The 15,642-nt window shown below is 39.2% G+C and overlaps 1 protein-coding gene across 1 annotated transcript in view; it reads left to right on the top strand.

Annotated features, from left to right (window-relative positions):
- Nucleotides 1-15,642, top strand: part of thoc2 (THO complex 2) — an 89,072-nt gene that overhangs the window by 66,619 nt on the left and 6,811 nt on the right. Inside the window, exons 31-33 of the mRNA XM_022683714.2 lie at nt 2,792-3,159; nt 5,012-5,070; nt 6,723-6,758. Coding sequence (XP_022539435.2) covers nt 2,792-3,159; nt 5,012-5,070; nt 6,723-6,758 — 463 coding nt within the window. The remainder of the gene's footprint in view (nt 1-2,791; nt 3,160-5,011; nt 5,071-6,722; nt 6,759-15,642) is intronic.

The raw sequence follows: 15,642 nt of genomic DNA, 5'->3' as shown, positions 1-15,642 counted from the left end.
CAATCGCCTTCAGAATTCTTAATTAACTTAATTAGTTAATTAGCTTAATTAACTTAATTAGTGTTAATCCAGCTGTGTGTATTTTTTTAGTCTGTATAAATACAGCAGTTCTGTGAAGATCCTTAGTGGTTTATCAGAGAACACACAGTGAACAAACAGCATCAGAGTTTGGTTATAAAATCAAAAACCCAAGCTTTGATCATCCCAATGTGCACTGTTTAATCCATCATCCAAAAATAGATGAACTCGAAATTGTATTCTACAACTGTTTCTATAAACCTACCAAGACAGGATCCACCCAAACTGACAGATCCAGCAAGGAGATCACCGGTCAGAGAAGCAGCCAAGAGGCCCATGGTCACTCTGGAGGAGCTGCAGAGATCCACAGCTCAGGTGGATCAGGAGAATCTGTTCACAGGACAACTATAAGTCCTGCTTTCCATTAATCTGGCCTTTATGCTTTATGGAAGAGTGAAAAGAAGAAAACCATTCTTAAAAGAAAGATATAAGAAGTGCTGTTTAAATGCAAAAAAGCGCTACCCTGCTCATCCCCCTGAAAACACTATCCCACTGCACTGTGAAACATGGTGGTGGTAGCATTATGCTGTGTGGATAAGCTTTTCGTTAACAGGGTCAGAGTTGGGAAGCTTGTCAGAGTTAATAGGAAGATGGATGGAGATAAATAAATACAGAACAATCCTGGAAGAAGAAAAGCTGTTGGAGTCTGTAAAAGACTTGAGATCTTCCAACAAGACGATGACCCTAAACATACAGCCAGAGCTACAGTGGAATGATGATTTAATGGTTTAGATCAGAGAAGATTATTCATGTGTTAGAATGATCCAGCCAAAGTCCTAAAAGACCTGAATCTCATTGATCTTCTGTGGACTGATCTTCAGCTGTTTTATAAAGAAGAATGAGGTAAAGATCTCTCAAAAGTCTCTAGATGATTAAAGCTGGTAGAGACAAAACCCTAAAAGACTTGCAGCTTTAATTGCAATGTAATTGAGGTGGCTTTACTAAGTATTGATATGGGGAGGATAAATACGTTTGCATATCGCACGTTTTAGATTTTTATTTAATTTTTATTAAAATGATAGATTGAAAATCATGTAAAATTTTAGTTTCACTTTACAATTATGTGCTACTTTGTGTTTAAGGGGTATCTATACATATGCATGCCACTGTACATGCACACACAAGCAGTGTGTGTGTGTGTGTGTGTGTGTGTATGTATGTATGTATGTATGTATGTATGTATATATATATATATATATATATATATATATATATATATATATATATATATATATATATATATATATATATATATATATATACTTACACACACACACACACACACACACACACACACACACACACACACACACACACACACTCTCTCTCTCAGACTGGCTAAGCCATTACAGCCCAAGCAGGAGTACTGCAGAATGATGTACTGCTCTCATCTCTTGGATAATGTTATTAAAAGTTTAAGCCCTGGGGTGAGGAAGTTTAGCGCTGGCTTATTATTTCAAACTACTCACAAAATAAATCAATCTTTTATCAAACTCTACCTTCCCTATGAACTGTGTAATCAAATTGAACAGTGTTCCAGGCGAGAATCCTCTTACTGTTCCATTAAACTGAGCGATTGCTGAAAGAACCGTCTTGAAAGGAGCCATCTCGCCGCCGCGACACGGCTGTTACAACATACAGACAATCGTGAAAGGCCCGTCAAATTGGTTGTGTAAAACGTCATTTTGAAAGAAGACTTCAAAAGGAATCATGTGGTGAGCTGGGAAGAAAGGTCTCCATTAAGTCTCATTGGGGAACAGTGTGAATTTAATAAGTTGGTAATGGACTCCGGCGTGGTTTGGTGAGGTCGGAGTGCGATCCCCAGTCAGGCGGCACTACTACAGTGGAGTGTGTTTATTATTCACCACAGCAGTGCAGCTGGAGGTCAGGCTGGTTGCTACCACCAATAGTCAGTGCAGAGTAGTTCTGGGCAATTATGGCCTAAAAAAAAAAAAGCACAAAATCTGATTTTCGATTATAATCGATTTTTCTCCCCCTACTAAAAATCAAACTGCAGATGAGCCTATGAGTGAGTCCTCTATTAATGGGGGTGAACAGAGCTAAAATCTTTAAATTAAAAATAAAAATGAACTACTTGTTCCGAGTATTTCTTTCATTTTAGGCAGTAGAATAATGTATTTTACTAAAAAAAGAAAAGAAAGAAAAGAAAGCGTGCCTGTATATTTAAGTTTGTCCACAGAAAACAGGTTTTACGCTTTAAGGTACTAGCACTACTAGCAATACTGTGAGCTAATTGGTTGGTGCGCTTATCCTGGAGATACAGGTAGAGCATGTTTAAAAGGTTTATAAAAAGTATATAATTACATATTTCAGTATAAAACTGATCAGACATTTAACTGATTTTGCTCAGTTGCTTCATATGAACTCGTTCTTGTTGGACTCACTTTAAGTGCGTATTCTCCTCTATAGAAATGCATCTCTGGCAGGGCATGGCTAGTTCTCGTGTGTTTAGTTCTGTTGTGTTTTCATGTTAAACGTGTTTCTGGAGAGCAGCATTGTAAGTCAGAGATTTCTAACAGTGATCAATTGTGTAAATTGTGAGCCCGTGTCACCGATCAGTCGTGTAGTGTGAAATTCTCAACAATTGAAGCACTTGTGATTACAGCACCTACGGTCGTTTAGTGTGAACCTGGCATCATTTGCAGTGAAAGTGAAAGTCTGTAGTGAAAGTTTGTTTGTCGCTTTGTTTCAGCACCAAAGGGAGCAAAGAGAAGGAGGACAAAGAGAAGAGTGGGAAGGAGAAGAAGGAGAAGAAAGAGAAGAACTCGGGGAGCACTCCAGAGGCCAAAGCCGGAGGGAAGGAGAAGCAGAGGGAGGAGAAGAGCGCCGACAGCAAGGAGAAGACGCCCAAGGCTGAGAAGGACAAGAGGAAGGACGAGAAAAAGGAGGAGAAGAGCAAGAGCGACGGAAAGTCCGCCGACAAAGAGTCGTCCAAGGAGCGAGATGTGTCCAAGGAGGGCAAGCTGAAGGAAAGCAGCAGCAGCAAGGGGGAGAAGAACCCGGGGCCGAGTTCCCTCAAATCACCAGTTCCCAGATCAGAGGGACCAGAGTCAGAACGGGGTAAGAGACTGTCTTCTAGTGAGGAAACGTCACAGAGCCTCAGGATCTCACCGGTTAATTCTGGGCTTGGGTTATAGAAGTTCTATATCTAAAATGCAAGATCTTCTAAACTGTGGATTACTGAGCCTCATGTACTAAACACACTCTTAGTGCATCACAATCAACTTCACATTGAGCGCACATGCACGATCACAACTCCGCCTTGTCCCCTCCCTCAATTAAGAAGATTATAATACAGATTATAATATGCTAATTAGTAGAAACAGGCCTCAGAAAACTCATATTAGGAAAATGGCAAAGAAACTGACCTTAATTGATTGACTGTCTGTCTCTCTCTAACACAGTCTTTGTATCTCTCTGTCTGTCCCTAATTTACTGCATGTCTTTCTGTCTGTTTCTGACTGTCTCTCTAACTCAGTTTGTCTCTAACACACTGACTGTCTCTCTCCAACACACAAAGAGAGACATACAGTATGTTAGAGACAGACAGAGAAAGACTGTGTTATACACAGAAAGAAATGGAGACTGTGTTAGAGACAGACGGGGAGAGACACTATCTGTCTCTCTAACACACGGTCTTTCTCTTGGTTTGTCTCTAACACACTGTCTTTCTCTGTCTGTGTCCCTTTGTCTGTCTCTGACACACACTCTGTCTGTCTCTCTTTCTGTCTCTAACACACTGTCTGTCTTCAACTCTGTTTCTCTAACACTGTCTGTCTCTCTAACACGCTGTCTCTCTCTGTCTGTCTCTTTTTAACAACACTGTCTTTAACACATTGTCTCTTTCTGTCTCTCTCTTAACACACTGTCTCTCTCATCTCTCTAACACACTCTGTCTCTCTCTAACATGCTGTCTGTCTCTCTCTAACACAGTCTCTTCCTGTCTGTCTCCAAAACTCTCTCTGTCTAACATTCTCTAACACTGTCACACTTTGTCTGTCTGTCTGTCTGTCTTAGGGGTGGGCAATATTATATTGTATACAATATATCGTGACACAGAAATATCATGATATTAAAAATCCATATCGTGAAAATAGGGCTGTTCTGTGTTAAAAGTAGTCTATTATTTACTGTGAAGCTTTAGGTGCATTTATTGTATAATTGTTTTAGTTTGCAGTTTATATTCATGCACTAAATATTCTGCAATATTATTTGCTGCATTATATTATTTTATGCTATATTATTTATTTTGCCACATTATGATTATACTGTTATACTATTATACTATATTCCTGAAATTAATTATTTTTTCTGTTTTCCTATATCACCAAGTATATCGTTATCGCAAAAATACCCTGAAATATCGTGATATTATTTTAGAGCCATATCACCCACCCCTAGTCTGTCTGTCTCTCTCTCTCTCTAACACACTATCTCTCTGTCTCTGTCTAACAGTCTCTAACACACTGTTTCTGTCTGTCTGTCTCTTTCTCTGTCTCTCTCTCTGTCTGTCTCTCTCTCTCTCTCTCTCTCTCTCTCTCTCTCTTTTAGTAAATCAGCACATTACAATATTCTCATTTAAGAAGCGTCAAAACTACCCTTAAAAAAACATTAAGTATATTACTTTATTTATACGCAGATCAAACACAGATCAGCCACAACATTAGAATCCTGCAATGAGGGGAAAAACTGTATAGAAGATAAAACTGCCTCAAGATTATAATTGAATCATAAGGTGTCTAGAGATATCAACCCTATTTTTTTTTTTTTTTTTTTTTTTTTTTTTTTTTTTTTTTTTATAGTATATCGGATGTGTGTGTTTTTTTTTTTTTTTTTTTTACATGAAGTCGTGCTCTGTGTCTGAACGCAATTCTGAAGCTCCGCACTTTGTGTTCTTTCTTTTCTCTGCCAGAACAAAAAAGACGAAAGCTTGACACCCACTCTTCGCCATCACACTCCTCTGCGGTTAAGGTTAGTATGGCCTGAGGAGGGCTGTGCCCTTGTTTCCTCTTGTCCCCCGTTGGAGAGCACATGTTTATCCACGCGTTCCTCGTCCTTCTTCCCTCCCGTGAGAGCGTGCAGGGGAGGCCTCTGGAAGCCAGACTTCGTAGGAGGAGAGCAGTAGGGGGAGAAGTTGCACTTCTTCAAATGGACAATTCCTCTTTTTTTTGTCGTTCTTGTTGTTTTTCTGCGGGAGAGTCTGATTTTTTTTTTTTTTTTAAATACAGATCAGTTTTGTTTTTTGTTTTTTTTAATGATAGAATACGATGGACTTGCCAAAATACGTAACAAAAGCCACTTAAACACAAATGCCACTTAATGCTTAATTTTTTGCTCCCCTTTTTGTATATGATGGAAAACAAAACCTACTGAAGTGCCTCGGAAAATATTTTTGTCTTAAGAATCATTTTTGTAAATATAGATATATATATATTTTTGTAAGTCCTCCTTCCCTTTTTGTGTTTTGATTTTTGACATTTTTCTGCATTTTTTTTTTATCCGTAGTGTATTTATTTATTGAGAGAAAGATGTAAAAGTAAGAAAAGGAGATTCGGAGATTATTATTATTATTATTTTTTTTTTTTTTTTTTTTTTTTGGTATTTCTACTCCTATTTTTCCCCTCGTAAACACCGGAAGAAGAGAATGTTTACTGGAAGAGTTCCTGAGTGTAGCAGCGCGTCAGATATCCCAGGTTTCCGGATGCCTTTGCTGTGGTGTCGCCCGTGCCCTGAATCCCCTGGATCCCCTCGATCCCCTGGATGAGAACGAGCCTTTTTTTGCCACCTCTGAGCTTTTTTTATGTGTTTTTTTCTCCGTCCTTGAGCACTTTCTTTGTTTTTTTTTTGCCCCGTGGCGGAAAAAAGCGGTCCAGCAAGCGTTTCCCCTGCTCCCCCAGAACCTCCACATCTTCTGCAAAGGCAGACAGGCCTTCCAGCCATCCAGGGAAAGCACCATGATGCATCACCAGCAGAAGCAACAACAGCATAGGGCGAGAAAAGGCTACCGAGAGAAAAAAGCGTGGGCAAAGCCTTCCGAGAGGGAGCTGCTTATCTCCAACCAGGGAGCTTGTTGTAATTCTATATGCACCCTAACCTCCAACACCTTACTACAACAACAAATGTACACTTTAAACACCCACCGATACACCAGGCCTCTATATTAATGTAGCACCACCGCAGCACTACTACTACTACTTACTACTCACTACTTACTACCGTAATCCACTACTGCTAGAATGCTAGTTGAAGTCTAGACCGTTTTTATATCTTCTCCAGCATTCACCGTGAGTTTTGATAGAATGTACACGTCTTTATATCATTATTTATTTGTTTATTTATTTATTGAGACCAAAGAGCCCAGTTTTTAAGATGCAGCCAGTAGTTTAGAGTCACACAGGCGCCACACAGGTTCTCTCCAAGCACATCATCTAGCCTCCCACACTGACCAGCGTTTAGGCTTCATGAGTCCGGTCGCTTCGTCCACTAACCATGTCAAAGTTCTAGTCTTTGAAGGTCTTTTAAGGGGATGTGTTGAATGCCGGCCAGCCTTCCCCCCTCAACCCTTTCTCCTGCTGTGTGCCAAACCTCTTCAGCTCATCTGTCGTCTCCGTTCATTCCTACAGGACAATCTCAACGACTTTAAGGACTCAGTCTCCAAGGTTTGAACACTTTCTATGTCTACACATATATTTAATGTATCTAATTTCTAATGTGTTTTATTGTTTTATAACTATGATGACAATGAAGATGATGATTATGATTATAGGCTTTAAAACAGGAGTTACAGGTGTTGAAGAATGAAACTGAAACACCTGGTTTTAGAGCACAATAATTGATTGTGGTGACGGACAGTTCTGGTGGAAACAGGAGAGTTGAGGTGCACATTGAATTCTGCGTGATTTGATCAGCCATGGTTTTATGATTTTGGATACAATCCGGGTCCAGCTTCCTCTTACAGCATCCACAGTTAATCCTGTTGGATGTGGTTGGTTCTTCTTGGTGGTATGCTGACAGTACCCTGGATACCGTGGCTCTTGATGCATCACAAAGACTTGCTGTCTTGGTCACAGATGCTCCAGCAAGACGTGCACCAACAATTTGTCCTCTTTTGAACTCTGGTATGTCTCCCATAATGTTGTGTTCATTGTAATATTTAGAGCAGAACTGTGCTCTTACCCTGATAATTGAACCTTCACACTCTGCTCTTACTGGTGCAATGTGCAATTAATGAAGATTGAACACCAGGCTGCTCCAATTTAGACATGAAACCTAAAATCCCACACTAAAATGATGACAGGTGTTTCAGTTTCATTGTCCAACCCCTGTAGTTCAATGTATGTTGTAGTATGGTACGTTGATTGACTGATTGGTTGGTTGGTTGATTTTAGGGGGCATTGATTTGTATTGTAGCACCGTTAATTAAATCTAGTACATTGTTTCCTGTCCTATTGACAAACTCTATTGGCTATCCAAAAAACTAGTTGTGTTCTAGTTTACCTGATCCAAGAACAGAAATATATAAAGTTATGTTACTTTTTACCCTCACATTATTTTATAAGCCTACAATTATCCCAGCTCTGTTCTGATTCCTGTGTAAATGGTAAATAAGACAGAGGAGAGCAGCACAGCCTATTCTAAGAACCTGTGATGTTTGATTAATGCGCTATATGCTAACATGCACCGCCCGCTTCCCATCGGCTTGTTGTGGAGTTATTAGCTCAGCTGTGTGTTTTCATCAGATCCACCGGCGTGTTGATTCCGCTTCTCCGAGCCGAATTTTTCCCTTTTTAAAAATAGATGTAAAGCGGAGAGAGAGGGAAAGTTGCGTAAGCTCGGTGTTTACGGCGAGTCGCGGCTTAGTGTCTGCGTTTAGCACAATAAAATCTCTTTCCCCGTGTTAACAAGATTCTGCTCAATTTGCATCCTGTAAAACCACAAAGCCCTTCATTAACCCAAAATCTGCGTCTCGCTGGAGAGAAATCATATCTCATATCTCATAACTCCCTTTCCTTTCCTACTCCCCTCACACACACACGCTCACACACACACACTCACACGCTCACACACACACACTCACACGCTCATACACACACTCACACGCTAACTCTCTAGCTCCATATTCCGCTAATGTAATTTCTCCTCCACAATATCCTCCATCACCCGCACTCTCCCGGGCCTGCCCCACCTCCTCCTTCTCTCTGATTGGTCCCCGGCTCTCTCTCGCTCTGCTATTCTGCAGCCGACTCGTTTCTGAGCCGCTCCTGTCGGCTGCCGGAGAGATAAACGTGTTTTTTCTCTGTTATGGTCACTGAAGGCAATGGCAGGATATTTGAAAATATGCTGATGGCACACGAACGATTTAGAGCTGACCTCCTCCTCCTCCTCCTTCTCTTTTTAGTCTCAGGGCTAGCCTTCTCCGTGTTCTCAGATCATTATCAGTGATATTATTATGGTATTAAATAAATATCTGATGTCTTGTAGGCTAATGGTCTCAACATGGCTAGGGGAGCAGTTTTATAGTCGCTAAGCTGGTTCAAAACCCCTGCTGAACAGAAGATGTGCTTTTATTTCATTTAGAAAACGCTGGAAGGTGTCAAACATCATAAGAAGTGCGTAAGAAGTAGTGCTCAACATCATGGGCTAATATGTTAGTGTGCATTTTTAACAGTAATTAGTTTAAAGTAACATAAGCATTATCAGCATTCAATATATATAAATATACAGCTCTGGAAAAATGAAGAGTTTCTCTGATCAGTTTCTCTGATTTTGCTATTTATAGGTTTATATTTGAGTAAAATGAACATTGTTGTTTTATTCTATAAACTACAGACAACATTTCTCCCAAATTCCAAATAAAAATATTGTCATCTAGAGCTGAAAATAAGAAATGGCTGAAATAACAAAAAAGATGCAAAGAAAACAAGTTAGAGAAATCAATATTTGGTGGAATAACCCTGGTTGGTTTTTAGTCACAATTTTAATGCATCTTGGCATTATGTTCTTCTCCACCAGTCTTACACAGTGCTTTTGGATAACTTTATGCCACTCCTAGGCAAGCAAAAGAGGACCAATGTCCCAGAAAAGAAACCAGGAGGCAGTAGAACCTTTTTAGAAGTGTCACTCTCTACAGTACATCATCTGGACTGTATGGTAATGCTGAGATGGGCTGGTGTATATTACACAGACAGGGCTTACTATGTAATTTAATCCATTAGAAGAAAGTGTAGCGCTGTTGTGGTCTAACAGATCCATATATAAGATATACATTATAATCTGTGTTTAGCGAAATTATTGCTCAATAAAACCATGTTATACCTGTTATATTTTAAACTGTTGAAGTATGCATAAAATATGATTTAAGGCGCACTTAAAATCCTTTAACTTTAACATAAAAATTCATCAGTGTGCCTTACAATACGGTATACCTTATGTAATTAAATGTATCGGTCAGGTATTAAGGAGCAGTAAAGCCACTCCACTGATGTACAGAGTTTCAGTGAGATTTCTCCAGCACTAAGGCTGGAGCAGTGTTAGCGCTAGCCGCTAACCACACTAAACGCTAGTTCTTTTGCCATTCAGAGGCGACTGTTGTCAGCCTGTAGCTAATATTGCCCTTGCTTACCGGAACACTCAGGGTCCCTAAGTGTAGCGCTGTCAAGTGGCATTTACTAGCTCTCACCACAGGTAGCGGTTAACCGCTAATGCTAATGCTGCTGCACCCAGCCTTAGTGGAAATCTGGAATTGTAAGCTTGCTGTAAATAAACAGAAGCGCTTTACTCGCCTAAATAAACAGTTTTAAGGAGAGAAATCTGTGTAGATTAACATCCAGCACTCGTTTAACTTTAAAAGAAAATGTTTTTTTAAGAATTACAGTTTTGTTTATTTAACTTTATTTTAGCTTTACTTTAGTTAGCTGAGTTAGAAGGAAAATATGGCTACACCAGTGTTCCTTACTAGTATCGCATACTGCACCTTATGTATGAAAAAATAACCAGAATTTGATTGTGCGCCTTAAAATCTGGTGCCGTAAACGCCTTATAGTGCACACAATATGGTATAAATATTGATAAATCTTATGTCATTCTTAAAAGGAATCCCAGTAGGAGCTGCGTGATATAATTTATGACCAAGCCCCAGAAATATCTTTACTCAAGCTCTACTGCTGCTGTTGTTGCAACAGTATTGTATTACGGATTGTTCGGTCAGACGCTCTGTTTGGTAACGTCTCATTGATTTGGTGTTGTAATGTTGACAGTTATACTATTGATCTTTCAGAGCTGTGAGTCAGAAACATGTCTAATTGGAAATGTTCTGTATTTTACTGTATTTTACATCACTGTCGGTTTACCAGCCGTTACTGGAATCAGCTCTGCTCTCGTGTTTAGCTCTCTTGGTTGCACATTTATTTTTTCCTATTAAACATTACATGTCACCAGAAATGTCCTGCAGTCAGACTGCATCACATCACATCACTGATAATCACTTACAGGTATCAGTAGGGTGAGGATGTGTCTGTAATTTAATTCTCTAAACTTTAGGCCAGGGGTGTCCAAACTTTTTTTTTTTTTTGGGGACCAGAAGGAGAAATATAGAAATATATGTGAAGTCACAGGCCACAGACTCTGTAGTTAAAAAAAAATAAATAAAAAAATATACTACTTATAATAATACATTTTCTTGATTACTATCATTTACACACCAATTTACTTGAGTTACTATCTTTATCTATCTTTGACAGTGTTGTGTAAACTAAGATTTTTCAATTTGATGTTTCATTTCATGATGTCCCTCATAAACTCCTTCATTACGGCAACTCATTCCTGACATATTAAACATTAAACACACTTCCCTCTGAACTCAGTTAAAATATAGTTTTTTATATGATTTTATATAATTTTCCCAACATGAAATTTTCTGCATTTGCTGTCTATTTTTGTTTCTTTTAGGCCCGTTTTCTGTGCTACAACTGAGCACTCTCTCCGCATTTAGACTCTTTGGCCCGTTTTCTGTGCTACAACTGGGCATTCTCTCCGCATTTAGACTCTTTGGTCCGTTTTCTGTGCTACAACTGAGCACTCTAGCCGCATTTAGACTATTTGGCTCATTTTCTGTGCTACAACTGAGCACTCTAACCGCATTTAGACTCTTTGGCCCGTTTTTCTGTGCTAGAACTGAGCACTCTCTCCGCTTTTAGACTCTTTGGCCTGTTTTCTGTGCTACAACTGAGCACTCTCTCCGCATTTAGACTATTTGGTCCGTTTTCTGTGCTACAACTGAGCACTCTAGCCGCATTTAGACTATTTGGCTCATTTTCTGTGCTACAACTGAGCACTCTAACCGCATTTAGACTCTTTGGTCCGTTTTCTGTGCTACAACTGTGCACTCTAGCTGCATTTAGACTCTTTGGCTCGTTTTCTGTGCTACAACTGTGCACTCTCGCCACATTTATACACTGCTTTAAGCCCTAGATGCTCCCAAACACATGAGGTGTATAGGTGATGATTCCTGACCGGGAGTCAGTCCTGAGCCGAGGCAGTTAATGTGCTGAAATCTGGCCACCAGACCACAAAGCCTCCAGAGACTCCCACTCCCTGAGTGTTCGGGGCTTGAGAGGGGATTTAGTGGGCTTGGAGATGGCTTTACTTCGCTCATACACTGTAAATACTTTGTTCCAACAAGACCTTTAGAAGAATTCACAATCACAGTCCTTGAAAAACAACAAAAAAAAAAAAACATTTTAGATCCTCTTCCTTCTTTTCAGGCAGGAATATCTGAGTAGTTTTTGCACTAGCCTTTTTTCCAGACATGAAATCAGTCATGTGGGGTTCATTTTAAGTAATGCTATCTGCTCCCAGTGCTGCGTGTAGGGTAGTGTGATTGGTTCATTTTACAACGTCGCTGCTTTGACTTAGCAAAATATTGCATCAAAATATTTAAAGACATTTTTACAAATCAGCTGTTGCAGATCCATTAAAAACGTTTTATTTATGCATAGACTGTAATGTAACGGGTTAGTGTTTTTTAAACACTGATGATGATGATCTTTTCGTATCAACAAACTGAGAAGAAGAACATTTATCACAGTACGATAAAACGATAAAATATTATAATACAATCATTTTGCCATCTGTTGAAAATAGCTTTTGCGAATCTGCACGCAGAAATGTTACGTATGAAATTACGCAGATAAATTGCAGATAGTGATCCACTCGCCCCCAAAACGAGCCCAGAACTCCGAATCGGTCCTGGGTGCTCCTCATTTATCCGGGACACGTTTAAAAAGGGCCTAACTGGCCACAACCCTCGTTTGCTTAATTTTCGCAGTTTTATGAAGGGTTTTTGGGTTGATGGGAGCTGGGATTTAAGAAAAGAAGGTTGGCATGTCAGCAGGCAGGGTTTTGACTGATTCTGGATTCTCAAAGATGATATTATGCACCTTGGCAGTAAGCGAGGAATCTGTAACAGCCCTAATTAGGCAGCAGAAATATGGCTTCACAACTTAAAAGGCTCCTTTAAAGTCCCTCTGCACAGTCACTCCTTCAGCCGCACTTCTCCAGCGCTAACGAGCTGCTTCTCTCTCTCTCTCTCTCTCTCTCTCTCTCTCTCTCTCTCTCGCTTGCTTCTCCCTTTTCCTTTCCTTCTCTCTCTCTCTCTTTCGCTCTCGCTCTCCTTCTCTTCCGTGCCTCTTCCTTTTTTTTTTTTTTTTTTCCTGAAGCATTTATTAGCAGAGGTCTGGGGAGTCGTTGCGGCAGGCGTTGTGATGTTAGCCGCTAACGCTGACAGACTGCTGGGACTGTTGTCAATTACCACAGAAATCCTGAGCTTTTAAGCTTCCTTTCAGAAGCTCGCCGCTGTTACTGTATGATGTCACTTCCCCTGATGTACTCGTTTTGCTCTAGCTGACCCGTCTTTACCGTTCCTCTGAATTGTCTCCCGCCGTATTCTGTTTCTCTTCTGTTTCTGCTCGTTTTGCCTCTCCGTGAGCCGAGCGCATCGATCACCTCGGATCGGCCTGTGGAGAGTTCGCCTAATGAGCTTCTTAAATTACTGACGCCACGTTTCCTGAGTCAGCTCGGGTTGTATTCGCAAAGATTTGCGACTCTTCACTGATTATTTTTCACTTTAAAAGACTCCGAGCTCGTTTGTCTTAGCGGCTCATTTTCGTTTAACAAAGTCTAAAACAAATGATCAAGTGTAGAGTCGAGTCAGACGTTCGTTACGGATGTGTTTGAGTTTTTTTAGCGTTCAGCAGTAACAGCTTTTGTCATAATGGTTCCTGTGATTTACTGTAGAGTTTTCTTTCTTTACCACAGATGATGAATAGCATTAAGCACATTTTCATGATTGTCCTTGTATTGTTCGTTTACATTAGCACTTTCAGTTAAATATATCAAATATTGGGCAAAAACAGTGATTTTTAAGAAGAGAAACAAAGTTTATAGGATTTTCAGAAAGTGTGCCGTAATTGTTTTAAACAAAACTAGTGCTCCAGCAGTCTAAAGCAAAGTGCTGCCACTATAATCAAGAGGTCGCTGGTAGCTTCGAATCTCAGTCATGCAGCTTGCCATCAGCTGCCAGAGCACTGAGAGAGCACACACAATTGTCCTTGCTCTCTCTGGGTGGGTACAGTACAGTAGATGGTGTTCTCTCTTTCCCCTCATCTCTCCTAGGGTGATGTGGATCAGCACAAGGCTGCATCTGTGAGCTGATGTATCAGAACTGAGTAACTACGCTTTATTCCAAGCGTTAGCACTGCTGTGATGCTCCTGGGCTACTAGGACATGGCAGCACAAGAGCCAACGCAAAGCAAAGTTAATTTTTAGAGCTAATTTTTACTTATTTTATGTGATTTTGGAACACTTTCAGCATGCTAATGTTAGTGTTTATAGTTGATTTGTGAAGTAAAAAAAGGTCGATATCAAATCTGAATAAATAAAAATGTTAAAACACAATGCAATTAAATCTTTTCTCTTTAGACTATTAGAGTATTCTTTTGTGTGAATTACAGACAGAAAACAGCATTCTTATTTTTCACTGGAACATAATTCAGGTCTGAAAGGGTTAAAATGGCCAAATGCATTTTTTTTTTATATGCAGACAAAGTGCATCAGCAGTAGCAGATTCTTAAAAAAATATTTTAGTGCATAGTACAGCGATTTTTATTCATAGTGTTTTTGATACACATGTTTAAACCAATTAAACAGTATTTTTTTACACTCTCTGTAATGAAATGTACAGTTTTGGGTCCTCGTTTAACAAACTCTTGAACAAGTGATCAGGTCTAGATTCGAGTCAGAGTTTCGTTACGGATGTTTTTTTTTAGCAGCTTTTGCCGTCATGTTTCCTGTGATTTGCTGAAGAGGTTTTTTCTTTTCCTCAGATGATAAATAGCAGCAGGGATATTGTTATTCATGGTGCGCTCCCTTTTCATAGCCTAGATGTGATTGCATGTGGCAAGCTGATGGTCGTGGCTGTGAGAAAATGTCATTTCTGCGGGCCTGTGAGATAGCCGGTCATTATGTAAAGCGGCGAGGTCTGGACGTGTTGACATTGTGTGCGTTTCAGACAACCTTCAGATAGACGGCCCTCGCAATCTGTTTATCTGTCTGTCCTGGATCGGCCCGGCGCTGCTGTTAAACCAGCAATTCAGCGAATTCGCCGTCCAGGAACACTGATTTAACACACTTAGCATAGTTATTTGTTTTCCACACAGTCTGCTGTATATTTAGACTGAGCTTTTTTTTTATTTTCTAGTTAATTACAATCATAAGAGTGTAAAATAGTGTACACTTTAGAAATATACACTTCAGAAAAGTCTCAGAAAAGTACAAATATCTATTACACAAGTCATTTGCCTGTAGTGTTCAGATGGAAAGACTTTCTTTGGTGCGTTTTTACATTTAAATGGTCCAATATCATTAATTATTATTGTTGTTAATGTTTATAGATTTATGATTTATGCTTTATTTTCAGGAATACAGGAATACATTAGAAGTTTATTAAGGTTATGTTCTTTGTCCATTACTATGCATTTTATTTAAAAAATGTAATTTAAACTAACAATCTTTGTGTTTAGCAGAACATATGATTGTTAATCTTTTTATAGAGTAATTAGCTGCTTTTTAATACAGTAGTTTTAATGTAGGCATGTTTAGCTACAGTTTCTATTAATTACGTTAAAATAATGCATATTTAAAAAAAAATGATTTAAGACTGGACATGTGCAATAGGGCCAAATGTATATCACTGTATGTTTTGTTAGTTTTATTATCTGTGATATAATTGTGATCTTAATATGAACAATATGGAAACCTGTAACTGTGTAACTGTAGAAAATGCCCAGAAAAAAAATTCCATATCTATAAACTCTATTAAAAAACACCTTTGTAAATAGTCTAAGTATGTAGAAGCTTTAAATTCACTAAGTGGCTTCAGACTTATTGACTTCTTTAAACCTGTAAATGATTCTTTACGTACAGTTTGATAATCGGTATTGTTTTTTTAACATTTTGATGTGATGTTATGCTGCTTCAATAATTAGA

This window comes from Astyanax mexicanus, chromosome 10 (genome assembly GCF_023375975.1).
Source record: "Astyanax mexicanus isolate ESR-SI-001 chromosome 10, AstMex3_surface, whole genome shotgun sequence".
NCBI lineage: Eukaryota > Metazoa > Chordata > Actinopteri > Characiformes > Acestrorhamphidae > Astyanax > Astyanax mexicanus.
This window is presented reverse-complemented; position numbering and strand designations above follow the sequence as displayed.